This window comes from Lepeophtheirus salmonis, chromosome 2 (assembly GCF_016086655.4).
Source record: "Lepeophtheirus salmonis chromosome 2, UVic_Lsal_1.4, whole genome shotgun sequence".
Classification (NCBI taxonomy): domain Eukaryota; kingdom Metazoa; phylum Arthropoda; class Copepoda; order Siphonostomatoida; family Caligidae; genus Lepeophtheirus; species Lepeophtheirus salmonis.
Genome location: NC_052132.2, coordinates 21909152 through 21924834, shown reverse-complemented (window position 1 = coordinate 21924834; position 15683 = coordinate 21909152). Strand labels below are relative to the sequence as shown.

The following is a 15683-nucleotide window of genomic DNA, read 5'->3' as shown; positions in this document are numbered from 1 at the left end:
ATAAAATTCAATCTTAGGATACGAACAACTATCTGCAAAAGGATATCTCTTTAAAAATATTAAACAAGGATACTACATCAACATAGCTTCCAAACATGCCCTCCTATTTTTCCAAGCCAGCCAAAATAGTGAGGAGCAAAACATCTCTCTCTTCGACCCGGATCTTAAGAGAAAAAGGCAAAAATATTATGAATAAAATTAATATATTCGAAATTGTCGATACTATTTCTTCCATATCAAAACTAAATTTAAAACTGGACAGAGCTCGCTTACCCAATGGGTTTTATGAGCGCTTTGACTCCATTGATCAGGCATTGATAATTTATAGTCTTAAATTTTTGCGAGTCATATAGATTTTTCATCGGATTTTGTGCCAAAGTTAATTTAGACTTATCAATTATAATGTGGTTAGTATTTTGGTGTGTTAAAATGTACATGCATTACTGATCATGTATATTTCAATTTTTCAGGCACAGGAACAAGGAGCTTTCATTTCAACTACTGAAAAATATCATTCACAATAATTACATATATTAATGAGTGTGATATTTTATTGAACATATTGCACTATTTGAATTCCTTATCTACTTCTGATTTTGTTTCTGAAATTTCAACTGAAATTAATGTTGAAGATGAAATAGAATCAGTTATTAAGTGTCTCCAAAGCCTCAATCCTCATTTCACAATTATCCCCCCTTCTAAAAGATTCTTCACAGAGTAGGTACACCTCATGGATGTATGCTTTGTCAATGTTATGGAAAAGTTTTTCAACGGCTTTATACAAAGAGCTCCGCAAAGAAGCCCTTAGTTTGTTTTATTAGTCAACGATCGCTGCACTTATACATTATGGAGAAAGAAATTGTAAAAAAGATTGGCTTGTCATAGCAGACTTATTGGGAGTATTTTGGGCGTGGTGGATGATTGTAAATACACGATTCCCACGAATTAGATGTTACCAAGAGAAATGAATGTAAAAAACCAATTACCATGGACTGCTCTCAGCTTTACTTTTTAAAAGATTTATCATGTTGCCATGTTAAATGATAAAGACTCAGAGACAAACATCAACTGGACTATATATGATGTCTCAAAAATTACTGGATGAGGTCGATATTAATCATTTTTTATAGACTTACCCTTAATAACTTGTTGTCATGTTTTTCAAACTTTTTCAATTTTCAAACCAGGCAATATTTAATCAAGTAAAGTTTTTTTTTTTTTTTTTTTACATGATGCTTATGCTTCAGGGATTGCCGAAGTAGAATATGAGAAGAATCATACTTTTAACCAATATGTTCTAAGTACAGTATGTAAATTTTTTAACTGTATGGCAAAAAATATTTCTCTGAGGGAAATTATATAATTCATGAAAACAAGAGAAGAATTGGATATCAATAAAATAAATCAAAAGAGTTAAAAAAACAAACTTAACAGCGAGTAAGCTGGAAGCCTTTATTATCAGAATATCTTCAATACTTCAAATAATTTGTATTGTTCGTTGATGTTTAAAGACAATAAAAATTAATTTGTTCTAATGAAAAATGTATTTCGAATCTGAAGCAAAAAGTGTATTTATTTAGTTATATGAGTAAAAACTGCAGGAAGGGTAGGCAAATCTTTATCGTCTAATATTATAATATTCAAGCAAGGAATGAAATAAACCAATGGACTATAATATAAATAGTATTTAAACTCCTAACATAATGAAAACAATTATAAGGTAAATACTATATAAATAAATTGAAATGTATTTAAGAACACGAAAATATATTTAAAAGGACCATATGGATATCATCATGTATGTATTAAATATTAACATAAAAAAAAGAAAAGAGTAAGTGATAAGTATCAGTCCTGAGTATCTAATTCAAAAATGTTAGAACATTTACAACTAAATATTAAAACATAGTTATTTCTTTCCATTACATAAGTGATCAGAGGTCTCCGATAAACATGCTAGTATTTAGATTTATATAAATTGTATATAGATAAATTCTTTATAGATTTTGACTGTTGTTGTGTTTATTTAAAGGAGCAAGAAAGTAAAAATTATCTTGACTTTCATGAGAAGAAATACACTACATGTAAATGAGTCATTCATGAATGGACTATATTCGTATTATCTTGAAAGATCCTGATCCAAAAGGATAATAGCTCTTCGTTATCTTGGTGAGTCAGTCCTTACTCACTAAAGAAACAGATTCCGAGGATTGAAATTATATGATATTAGCATCGAAATGAGGAAATACAGTACATACTCATCTAGAAACTCTTTCCGAAGAAAAAAAAAGCAATTTTCTTGTTGCCTAACCTTGTAATAGTAAGATTGACTTATTAGTCAATGTGTCTATTGGATGGATTAGTTGTAATTAATTTAAATCCAAAATGTAATTTAAGGACTACTTGCTAGGACTGAGAAGGACTTCATGAATCATACGTTTCTTATTTCTTTAAAAGAGTAGATTCTTGAAATTAACTTCCAGAGATGTCCAGCTCATCTTTTAGTCGAGAATACTTTTTATTTAGTTATCACTTAATAAACTCACTTTCATAGAGTCTCAACTAATAATGAGTAATAAAATTAAAGAACTTTTGTCATGGGGTGACTCAAATTCTTCTGAAGTATATCTCTAGCTAGTAGTTAGTATTCTTTGGCCGGAAATTCATAATAATTTTACAAGGAGGTTTATTATTTTTCCACATTGTGGTGCTACTCACTGGTGATGTGTTTACAAACGAATATAAGTAAACAACGCACATGCCCAATTAAGTTTTCTGTCAAAACCAGGTAAAAAAGATTAAAACCTAGCGAAATCCTTTAAACCGATAACTCTTTCCAAATTTATGGTTAAAGGACTTGAACAGATTTTACACTGGGAATTTGAAGAAGTAATTCCAACACTCCAGTAAAAACATGCCTATACAAGTGGTTTATCAACTGAGACGGCCCTTTCAGAAGTGACCAATACCATAGAAAAATGCATTTATCACCAACAATACACACTTGTTGTCAGTTTTGACTGCACAGGTACATTTGATGATATAAAATTTCATTCAGCTGATGCAGCAATGGAAAATGGGAAAAATCGGTATTACAGAGTGTATCCGATCCTGGTTCAAAAATCTAGTAAGTACCCGTACGGTCAGAGCCAAGCTTAAAGGTGAAAAAGTTTGCGTCAATCTAACTCGTGGGAGCCCACAAGGAGGCGTTCTTCGCCAGTCGTTTGGAATATGATTATGGATAGTTAACTTAATATATTTAAAAAAGAAGTAATCATAGTCGTTGGCTACGTAGACGACATCCTCCTTTTAATTAGTAGAAATCATCCCCACACCCTTGTCTATGCAATGAAAAGGGCAATCAATAATGTTATTGAAGGGAAGAGAAAATAGTCTTACTTTCACAATAGTCTTTTCTAAAGCTTATAAACTTTCATCAAAATACTTTCCACAATTGTAAATGTATGGCAAAGTGATGGAATATGTTCCTAGATGTGACTTTTAATCAAGGACTCACCTAGATAGAGAATTTCAAAAAAAAAAAAGCCTCCAAGTGTTCTCGGATATTGAATATGGCCAAGGCAATCATAGGACAAAAATGGGGACTGACTTCAGACAAGATTGTATGGTTATATGAAGCTATGATCAGACCTATGAGTGTCTAGTATGGGGACATGCAATCGCTACAAAGAAAATTGCAAAGAAAATATTAAAAAAACATTCTAAGGAAAACACTTTTGGGAACCACTCATATATTTCGATCGACACCAACGGTAGGAATTGAGACAGTTTTGGGTATTGCTCCTCGGGACATATACATTAAGCAGCAGGCGACTAAATCAAGATTGATAACGAAGCATTTCTTACGAGATACTGAGAACCAAAACCAGTTTGCTATTGGGACGCCTCCAAGCTACATAAATAAGGTAATTCATGATTTGAAGAGAAAAATTGAGACTCATTATACAAGTCTACACTGGAAATGACTCTTTTCTAGCCGACCTTAGCATGTGGAAGGACATGAGCTCAATATGCAATGTCTGTATGGAAGAATTGTTAATTGCACACAAACTCATCAATATATGGCCCTCCCTATTTAACGTGAAACTTCAAGAATTGAATGAGGAAAACATTCGTATTTTAAAATTTATTAAATGTAAAAAATTAAAAAAATATTATTCAACAAAATTTTAGAATAAACTAGGTTTTAGAATCGGCCGTAGTAGTACAAATACCCCATTGTGTGATTGTGTTCGTTGCCTTATATTTGTACAATTTTATTTTATATATGTATGGCAAGCAGTAATAAATATTTAACTAACTAATATAGAACATGATTTAACATTAATTTAAAATTGAGTTAATTATTATATTTTTGGAAATAATGTTCAAAGTATAAATATTGAGTTGATACACATGGAATTTGAGCTCGGGTAGTTCATCATTTCTAGAAGCCTTTGTAACTAGGAAAATTGGGATTGCAGTTTGTGAATGAGTCACAAATGTCAAATACATTTGTGACGAATCTAAATAGTGTATCCGAAACCTCTCTGGAATAATTCCATCCCTCCCTCCTCCTCTTCGAAAAGTTTACCTAGTCTAAGATTAAGATAAGAACTCGGATTCAAAGAACCAGGGATCCATTGTGTCTTTTGAGGCATAGTCTTCCTTGGAACAGCAACATTATTCACAAATCGTGACTTTTCCAAATAGTCTTGAAGCTTCAAATTATTCACCTCCACTCTTATATCCAGAGGTAAAGGCTTTCGACGATGTACACATGGATTTCGATGGTGTTTTGGGGGTACAAAGCTAGTGTAAGGCTTGAAGAACAGAATGTACAATTTTTTCAATTCATTTTCATAATTTGCAAAATTCTTTGAACATGAATTTCTTTCCGGATAAGTATGCTAGAGAGCTAAAAGGGTGGGTATCAGATGTGGTGTCATGCATGCAAAAATTACAAATTAGTACAGTGTGTCTACATCGGGAAATGAGAACCGGATTTATTTTGGAAAAACCTTCATAAGATCTATACAGAATCGTCAATTATTAATTAATTAATTAACTAATCGTCCACAACTAAAGAATAATATTTGTTGTTAGGTGCATTTTGCTCTAGGTATTAAAATAACAAATTTCGGTTTATTTAACAATGGGGGGGGACCTATTTCATATGATTTACAAAACTTTGATAAAACAAAACTTAATATGTGTACTATTATTATAGAACAAAAAAACCTTTTCTAAAATAAAACAATTTTTAATTTTTTTGCTTTTTAGAAAAAGGAAGTTACGTTGTCTCATGCTGTATTATACATTATTACTTTGAGTACAAAGGCAATTAATTTTCTAGCTGCAAAATCTTAATTTAACCACTATTTAACAAAAAAAGAAAAAAAATACTAGGTGCAGTGTTTGCAAGCTAACCATGTCGCCAATTTGACGTCAGCAAACTTAAGGCAAACTCAGGCGCGTAGACATTTTTTTTTTTTTTTTTTTTTTTTTGTTAGATAGATTGCTCAAACATGTACTTGTTGTACAAAATTGAATCCGCCCCGGTATTGACAAAATGATAATTGATCAAGCTCTTGGACTCAGTCAGTTGTTTGTTCACAAGGCTGGGAGGGAATTGGAAGCCTCTAAAGTTGTATTTGAGACATCTACAATGCGAATTAAGGTCAAATATCAAAGTGAGTGTGTCCTGATGCTCTTTTCGTGTCCAAATTCAGCAAATCGTCAATGAGGACCCTTAGAAGTCCACTAGGCAATGTTTCAAATAGTTTTCAGTCATAGTCTCTGATTCTTCTTTTCATTTACAAAATACCTTCGATAATGCTCATCCAAGACGAGAAAGTACCAGATCTTCACAAAAAAGGCCATAGAAAAGCGCTTAAGGCCCTCCAAAAAGCTCTTCTACCGCCTCAAACACCAACTTCATTGAGATATGCTCTTGTTCTTCTCGGACGAGAAAATTGTTGAATGCCTTACATGTGGCAGTAGGTCTCGGCTCCCTGCCGTACCTCAAAAAAAAAAAAAAAAAAGTCTGAAATGGTTCCAAGATAATTTTGACAACTTCCTCTTGCCGGATTTTTACCCTCGAAACTCTCCAGATCTGAATCTGATGGATTTTTTTTTGTGTGTGGGCGAAATCGAACTACAAACAAACATACCCTCTCCAACACAAATAACAAACTTATAAGTTGGATCAAGACGGCATTCCAAGACTTGCCAAGAGACCAAGCTGCGAAGGTCTTCTTGTGTTTTCGCCCTCGTAAAGAGACTAGTGAGATTTTTTTTATATTATTGAATAAAATATTTTAGAATCCATCAAGCTTTCAAAATCTGGTTTTATTTTTTTCTAATTTGATAACTGGTTGGAGAGAAAATTATATTTGAAAGAAAAAAAAACAAACCTTTGGCTTTTTGTAATTTTTTCCAAAATTTGGCTTGTGGCTTAAATTAAAATACTATTTTTGCCACGAGTCTCAACCTAATATATTCATGAACAATAAAATTATATAAACAAATAGTCAAAGCATGCAATGAAAAAATATATACATAGGTACATTAAACATTTACGACTTTCGATGCAATTGCTTTAATGTTTGTATTTTCTTTATTGCTACAATATACTTATTAGGTTCCCTCATTTCCGGTTAAATTGCCCTTTAGTGAGATCCTAGAAAATTCCGGGTAGATACAGTACTTTTGATATTATTATTAAAATATTTATAATGCATATACTGGGAAATTTAGGTAGTTTATTATCATTTGCGGAAGAAAGCATAAATTGTAGGGTTGTCATACCAAAGGCTATAAAATCTAGTTTGGAAACGAAGACCACGTAATCATTGTTTTTCCAGTGTAGTGATGATAATCGTGTGTATTTTGAACAAGTTAAAAAAACAAAAAACAAAAAAAATATCTCTTCGAAGGATCTTTTGGAGAAGAGAAAGAATAATGCTCATGAAGTTTCCTTAGATCAGCTACAATCAGCTGTGAAAAGGGAGGAAGGAGAAAAGGATATAAACAAAGACATTTGTAAGAATTACTCCGATGCCCATCCCCAATTCTACTTTGAGTCCAACAAGGACTTACAATTATAACTTACAAACAAATCTTCAGAGTTGCACTTTGTCTTTTATTAGCAAAAACGATTGTTCAATTAGGTTTTGAATATAATTCAATCTGTTTAGGAAAGAATATTCACTACTCAGGAATTAAATAATAATAACAACTGCTCAGGAAAAAAAAAAATTCTTCCGATTACTAATTCCAAAGAAACGGCCCATCTAAAAAATTCCCGGATTTACAACACTGCTTATAATTAGACAGGGCATGCTGTATGATGGAGAAGAGAAGGCGGAGGTGAGACATATGTTATTACGGAATTAAGGTACTTTTTAATATCAGCTGTCACTTCCAAAAAGGAATATATTTAGTGATCAAATTCCTATGTGCAATGGGTATCTTAAAAAACGAAAATCAACATGGTAACTCTGACCATTTGAAGAATGTTTTAGAAGAGAGAAAGAGTAAAGCTTATGACGTGTCATACCATCAGCTACAAGTAGATATGACAAGAGAGGAGAGGTAGAAGGAAATAAACAAGGACATTGTCAAGAATTAATCGGGTGTCAATCTTTAGTAGAGGTCTGTGAAAATTGGCTAAACGATTTTTTTGCCAGTAAGGACAAGGACTTCTACGATAAGGGCATTATGAAGTTGGATTCTCATTGACAACACATTATCAAACCGAACGGTATACTTGGCTTAAATCGGATCATTGTAACACTTCTTATGGAGCATTGAAGTAAGGCGAAAAATGCGAAATTAATTTATCCTCAAAATAATATATCTATTTTATTATGGTTTTATAAAATAATTAAGACCAAAGATAGGTCAGAATGCTTACTTCAGGGGGAGAAGTTAAAATCATGGCAATCTATTCAATAATAAAAAAAAAGGGCACACGCAACAACCTTTTTTCCTTTCTTAATCACTAAACTTAATTTTTTCTTTAAACATACCCCTTGTTTAGGTATCATAAAGAGGGATTAACGTAGATACGTAATCTACTCAAACTAACAGCTCATTTTTCCGCTTGGCTTATATTTTTGATCCTATTCATGGCTATAAAACAAAATAAGGACGAAAAAACTTCCCTTGGCTACAAGAAAACTTTTTCCTTTTCTCTCTTTTGAAGAACATATATTTAAAAGCATTAATAAAATGTTACTTTATAATCTTTTCTCGTAAAAAATGCAATTTATATTCCTTTTTTATAATATACCTCGTAAAATGAATTAAAAAGGTTAATGGAGGGGGGGGGGGAAGGGTTGTGTAGTTAGCTTTAGATTTTTTCAAGATACAAAAAAAATTATCCTAAACAATTGAATTAAGAAATATGTTAATAACAGGTTTCTCCTCTTTCTACTCGATTTAATAGCTTTGGTCTTATCCAAGCATTATTGAAAGGCCGAAAATTACTTCATATTTTCTTCATTAGGAGATTAAGATAAGGTTAACATATTCAGGTAGTAAGTTTGTTTGGACATAATTTTTTTTTTTTTTTTTGGATTCACAAAGCAAATCATTTCCAAAGTAGTATAAATCAAACTCTATTTAAATAGTGAGGTGATAAATTCATATACATATGGCAGCAACAAACAAAGTGTATATTGAAACATAGGAAAATCATTACCTGCTGTACAAAGAGCTGGATCTTCATCATAACCATGCTGACAATCTGGTGCTCCATCACAAAGATATTGGATTGATATACATTTGTTTTCTTTAGGGCATCTAAATGGCTCAAATGCTTCGCAATCTTTAACTATAAAGTAAATAATTATTTATATATATTTAACAAAGTTTGTACAAATTATGCCTTTTTATTATTTACTTTTGAATAAATGAATTTAGAAATGACCAAATTAAATTATTATGTATGTAATATTACAGGATGAGAGAAAGTACTGATATTTCAAACAGAGATATAGAGTCTCAAGATGAGTTTCAAATCATTACTTTTAAGTCCAAGTCCTTAAATATTTATATCATATTCATTTCGAATCCCCGGATTCGAGTCCTTATTATTTATTTGTTGATTTGAGTCCTTAAGCTTTTTCTTGAGTTCCATATAAAATAGTTATAATATATATAGATTAGTTTCAGGACAAAATCCTTATAAAAATAAAGTATAAATATACAGTTCAGTTTACATAAAAGTAGAGTTGACATTTTTCTAAGGAAATGGCGGTAATTATATATGGTACTTCTAAAGTAAGACCCTTGTTAATATCAACAACTTGTTATATGATTTTGTTGAGATAAAATGAATTACTATTATAAAGAGAAGAACCTTCTACATTTATAATACAATGAGCGCAGAGAAAATTTTATAATAACGGTATATTTATTTTGTTTTGCATTTTTAAAATAATTTACAATAAAGATAGGCAATAATTAGTGATAAAAATTATGTGAATTTATTAGATGTCCTGTTCTTTTGGAATTGGTAATCTGAAGAATGAATTTTCTTTTCCTTAGCAGTTATTATTATTATTTAACTCCTGAGTAGTGAACTTCCATTCGTAATACGTTCAATTATATTCAAAAACTGATTGGACAATTGTGTTGGCTCAAAAAAGACGGAGAGTAACCTCGAGGTTTGTTGCGACATTATAATTGCAAGTCTTTGTTGTACTCAAAGTAGAATTGGGTATCGGCATCGTTGTAATTCTTGCCAATGTCCTTGTTTATTCCCATTTTCTAATCAACTCTTAATCAAAATGATCATATTAATTTATTATTTGTAACATCGTGTTATGGTACAGTTAGTAGTCATTTTTCAACAAATCTGTCGTAAGGGAGATCAAAAATTCAGTATGGCTTGTTTATACCATAAAATAGCTTAAAAATCATTGAATATTTATTAGAGGTGTAAAAAAGTATGACAAACCCCTATTTAAAAAAAAAGTTCGAAAGAGGAACTAAGAATTTGAAAAAGTTTTGGCTAGAGAGAAGCTTAGCTATCATGACGATTTATTAAATAAGCTACAAGGAGTTGTAATGTGCAAGGTAGGAAATAAACATAAATCCCCTCTTCTTTAGAAAAAAATATAGACAGGAGTTACTCCATGTCGAAATAGGTCTACACTTATATCTTCCTAACGAATTAATTATTTTCCTTTCCGCACTATTGATAACTGCAACACAAAATAAAACTCTATTGTCAACCTATATTTGAATTAATTTATTTTTGTTTTTATAAGATATAATTCATGATCACGGGATTAAAAATAATTACCACATAACTTCGATTTCTGTTTAAAAAAATATACATTCAAATCAATGTTGAAACTGAATATTCTATTTAGAAGCCAATACTTTTTTCCCCTTGAAACCTGTATTATTTATGTTTCAAATGAATTTGTTTGGCGTAGAAACAATGAAACCTCGTGGCCTTATGTCTTTTCAAACAAAACTCATAAAATATGGTTGTTTTATTAACCTTTAATTGCATATTGTAAACATTATATCATAGTATCTCAAATATAAGCACATATTTGACATAAGTAAAATTGCAAAGAAAAACTCATTTCCATGTAAGTTATTTATTTGTTTCTAAGTCAAAAAGTTGTCTCCAACCTTTAAAAAGACAAAAATATTACGAAAAATTCATCAACTTGTTAAGAATTGTTAGAATATAATTTGTTATTCAAAAGATATTTATCTAACTTGTACCAAGTAATTTATTTAAATCTGAACACATTGAATTATAAATTTTAAGAAGATATAATTTATTAATTAACAATATAATTTCAACAAAATCATCTAATAAATATATGTGTGTAGGGGATCTCTCAATCATTAATATCATTGCCCTTTGCAGCATTGATGGCTTACAGGCGACGACGGAAGGCCTGGCATCCGCTACGGATGTAGTCCTCTGTCATGGCGTCCTAGTGCTAGTTGACAGTGGTTCTCAGTGTTTGGATGATGAATGCTTTTGTGTGCATCAGGGCTGCAGGAGCTCAAAAGTGTCAAAGAAGAGTTGAAAAGAATAATTCAAAAGAGTTTTGTAACGGAGAAGATGATATTCTTTCATTGCTGGTGTCAAAAGTGGCACCTCAACACTCACAAGGGTTTTTTTACCCACTTTTTTATAGCTCTCTGGACAGTTGTGTGAAACCCCGATATATCTTGCATGGAGCCTCATGGGCTCGAGAGGATTGACCTGGTCCGTTTTCTTTAACTCCTCCGAGTTCATTTTGGTCTTTTGGACAGAATCCTTCTTCCCTTCTATCATTCTGGACTTACTGATGGTGTAGATGGTGGTCCTGAGACGCCTTACTGCATGGAAAATTCATCAATCACATTCAGTTGTCATTTTCTTGGCTTGTATGTAAGCTAAAGAGCTCAAATTTATGTTGTTTGTAACTAATTGTGTATGTTTTAATATATAAAAATGTGAATTATTTTCAATCACTTTACCTTCATTAATTATTGAATTAGTAAGTATTCAGACTTCAATGGTCCACCCGGTATTATTAGAATAGAATACGGAATTCAAAAGATATTCATCTCTTGTCTTGTATATTCTAAATCCATCAATTAGTTTCCTAAAAACTATATACTCATTCAAAAATAGGATAATTAACTATTCTCTTATTTCCAATCAGTTATCAAAAGTAATTGATGTGTGTAGCTAATTAGAAAGGTGTTGGGTTAACATCAACCTACCAATATATAATAAAAATGTGTATACTATTGGTTGTAAAAAAGGTATTAAAAAAAAGTACTGTGCTTATACAGCGTGGGGGTTTTAAATCCGGAACAAGTTTAGACACTGAGATCTATGTTGATGAAAGTGTGCTTTGTCAGATTCAGCTGGCAAAACTGTGCAGAGTGGGGAGTCACAAATTAGCGATTTACTTTGTTTAACTATGTGTGCAAACCACTCATCTGGTCAAGAAGTCTGTTTTATGATAATTGATTGCCGTTGAAAGATTTTTTATTTTGTGTGATATTCATCTCATAACCACAAAAATGAACGAGCAACATATGCCCAAGTCAGCCAAAAGGACTTCACTAAAATTGCAGCAAACTCCGCCGAATCCAACACGCTAGAAACCCTGGTTTGGAGACAGAAGTCTGGTCTTGAACGTCACATATTGAATTTGTTGGTAATAAATTAAAAAAATTCCTATTATTTTGAGATAAAAATTTAAAATATTAAAATTTTTGCGAAAAAAGTTTCAAAAATCTATAGCTGTTTAGAAAAAATTTAATTATTTGGAAAAAAATTCAAATATTAAATTTGAGTTATAAAATATATTGAAAATAATAACAATAATTTTTTTGAAGAAAAATTTCAAAAATCCATATCTATTTACAAAAAGTTAAAGTTTTTTGGAAAAAAAGGAAAACTAAATTTAAAAAAAAAAAAAAATCTATTATTAAATTTTTCTAGTAAAAAAAAATCCTTAATTTGGGATGAAGGGAGCTACAGCTCTTCTAGCCCATCCCCTGAGGACGCTCCTGATGACACTTAAGTTAAGAATTACTACCATTTTTATCCTACTTTGAGTATTGAGACACTTAATCCGCTCAAGGTTTTTGTCCAAGTTACCGAGGAAAGGAGCGTAGAGCACTCAAGTAGCACTAATGGAACTATTTATAAAAGTGAAAAGATTATTTACTAACTCTTGTATTTTTTTTTCTAAAAAGACATGGATACTAAAATGTTTGTATGATTCTCCCTTGAGAGACCCCATCCTCATATTTTTATTTATTTGAAGAAGAAAGCTTCACACATTGAATGTGGCAACAGCTACTTGCTAAAAGAAATATTTACTTATATAATAATTCAATAGTTGTAAAAAAATATCTACGACAAGTTTTTATTTTATATAATTTCTTATACAAACACTTGGTTTTAGCAAACATAAAATAGTTAATGTACTGTATATACCTATGTTATAAGTAAACTCAATTATAAATGTAAATTATATATACTTTATATGGCAACATGGGAAAAGTGTTTTATTTTATGAATGATTTTTTTTAAATTGAATTTCACGATGACAAGCCTGTTGAAGATGGATGCAACGGGTGCTCCAGATAAATTGGGAAATGATGCCAAAAATTCCATAATTTTTTTTCATACAATAACATTTATGCTGGTAAAAAAAGTGAGGCTATCAGAAAGCTATATTATAACACAATCGCCAGCTACCACAAGCTCCGATTTTATCGTAACGCTTTGTATATTCATTGCGGAAAGTAGATTTCGTTACTTATATTATTTTTGTTGTACATACATATACTAAAACATTTATTCATGGGAGATAAAAATATATGTAAAGGGAGATCCAGATAAATTGGAATTTTTTTAAAGGCTTATAACTATCAAACTAGATAGAGTAGAACCATAATTTTTTTATTATGTGAAAGTTACATTTAATGACATTCAATTATTCATAATGAATTCCGATTTTCTTGATAACCTAGGCCACATGGTACGAGAAGCTTCGGCAGGCCCGGGTAACATTGTGTGGATTCTGCTTTGCCATTGTACGGATAATGGACTTCAGGGCCTCCACAGAAGAATGATACTTGGCCTCATGCTCGATAATACCAAAGAGATAGAAATTGCATGGGTTTAGATCCGGGCATTTTGTAGGCCAAAATATCGGTCTCCAAAAGTGAATACATTTTGAGACTAGGACATTCTGTACTTTTTTGGTCATGTTGGACTTTTTTGATCATGTTGGACTTCTTTGAACTTGTAATATCTTCCTTGGGCTACTCCATCAATCCAGGGAAGGTAAATTAAAAGGTAAAATACAATGGCAGTGACATCACTTTTATTAGTGACAAGTTTCAAATAATGATTATAATCAAAAACACTAAAAATTCCATAAAATTGTGTTCCCCAACAATAAAATTAAATTACATCTATAATTTTAAGTTCGTATCGAAAAAAAATATACAAATTTGTTAAGCTAGATTAATTAACAAAACTATTCTGGAGAGGAGTGTTAACACAAATCATTAAAAAAAAAAATCACATTCAATACAAATCGGTAATATGTTTTTTCGTATAAAATCTGGTTATTTAGAATTTCCAAAATTTCATTTCTCCTGATGGAATGATTGCAAATATATTATGTTTGGAGAAAAAGTTATAAACCAAGATAGACCATCCTGTCAGCTGTTGGAGTATCGCTCAGGATCTGAACATTGATCATAAAAGCGTTTTGAACCATTTGTAGAAGGCTGGATACAAAATGAAAGTCGAATAGGAGAGTAATTGTGTTTCATCAAGACAACGCCAGGACGCACACATCTTTGATGGCGCGCTCCAGGAGCTCGGTTGGGAAATTTTTATGCATCCGTACTACAGTACGGGTCTGCCAATAAGTGTTTTACAGACTGTTCATGTCTATGACCAACGCGATTGGTTTACAAATTTGGTCTTAACTGAGGCCTGGGAAAATTGATTGTCCGAGTTTTTATACCAATAAAGACAAGGGCTTCTGCGAGAAGGGCATTAGGAAGTTGGATTCTTGTTGTCCACCAATTAACAAACAGTACAGGGCATAATTGTCTTAAATTAGATTATTAAAATACTTCCTATAAAGCATTGAAATAAAGCGAAAAATACGCAATCACTTTTTTCCAACCTACTTTATTTAAAAAAAAAAAAACATAACATAAAAAATCAATTATTTTTTTTTTTTTTTCATAATCAAAAGTTGTCCAAAAAATTATTTTTGATATATTTATATATGGTAATGCATCCTTAAATTCAATTTAAAATGATAATAGGCATTGTTGATGTGTTATATAAGGAATTAGTGCTCTTATCCAGAAAAATATTTTTTTTTAAGTTAATTAATTATCATAATATAAACACATCTGATTCGAATATAGTCCTTGCCTAAATCCGTCGAGGATCTTGGAGCTGACTGCAACCATACGTACACCAATTAACTAAATTAAATAGTTACATGAAGTGTCAAAAACATTCATTCAACGATTTCAGTAAATATTCAAACTAAATTCGAATCACATTCTACTGTGTTTTAATAATGATTAATGAATAAAAAATTTAATTAAAATACGTATCATGCTAAATTGAATTAAAATATATAATTGCACATATTTTAATTGAAAGTTATTGACTTATTAGACGTTATAGGATTAAATATATGTTTGAAGAACTAAGCACATTTTAATTTCTATGAATATTCTCATTATTTAGTTATGGGTCTTATCACTAGACAAAAGAGAAAATTCTGATGAGAGCTTCATGTATTCCTTATGGCAATAAAGTTTATTCATTATTTAGACATTCATAAATACCGATATACGGGTACATTGTATAAGTTTGTCCACACGTCATATTTTCTGTTTTTATCTCGAAATTTATAGAAAACGAAAGTGGATAGTGGAAATTCAATCCTCATATCCTACTTAAAAATAAGGAAATAAATTTGTAAGCGAAAAATATACAATATGTCTAAAAATTGATGGACTGTCACTATTAAAATCAGTTGAAATTGAATATCAGACATGGCGAAGGAGTATTCCTTAGAAGCGAGGGAAAAGGCTGATGGCATGATCGAGGGTGGATTAAGCTAGAGAGACATTGCAGCTAGCTTAAATAT

At 31.1% G+C, this 15683-nt stretch overlaps 1 protein-coding gene and 1 long non-coding RNA gene across 2 annotated transcripts in view; both read right to left on the bottom strand.

The window, feature by feature from the left end:
- Positions 1 to 15683, bottom strand: part of LOC121132640 (prohormone-4) — an 82520-nt gene that overhangs the window by 31357 nt on the left and 35480 nt on the right. Inside the window, exon 2 of the mRNA XM_040728069.2 lies at positions 8708 to 8839. Within this exon, the coding sequence (XP_040584003.1) occupies positions 8708 to 8839 (132 nt within the window). The remainder of the gene's footprint in view (positions 1 to 8707; positions 8840 to 15683) is intronic.
- On the bottom strand, positions 11114 to 14336 carry LOC121132641 (uncharacterized). The gene is made up of 3 exons (XR_005869404.2): positions 11944 to 14336; positions 11503 to 11747; positions 11114 to 11448 (listed from the first exon to the last, which is right to left on the bottom strand). It is a non-coding gene; the product is annotated as an uncharacterized lncRNA (long non-coding RNA).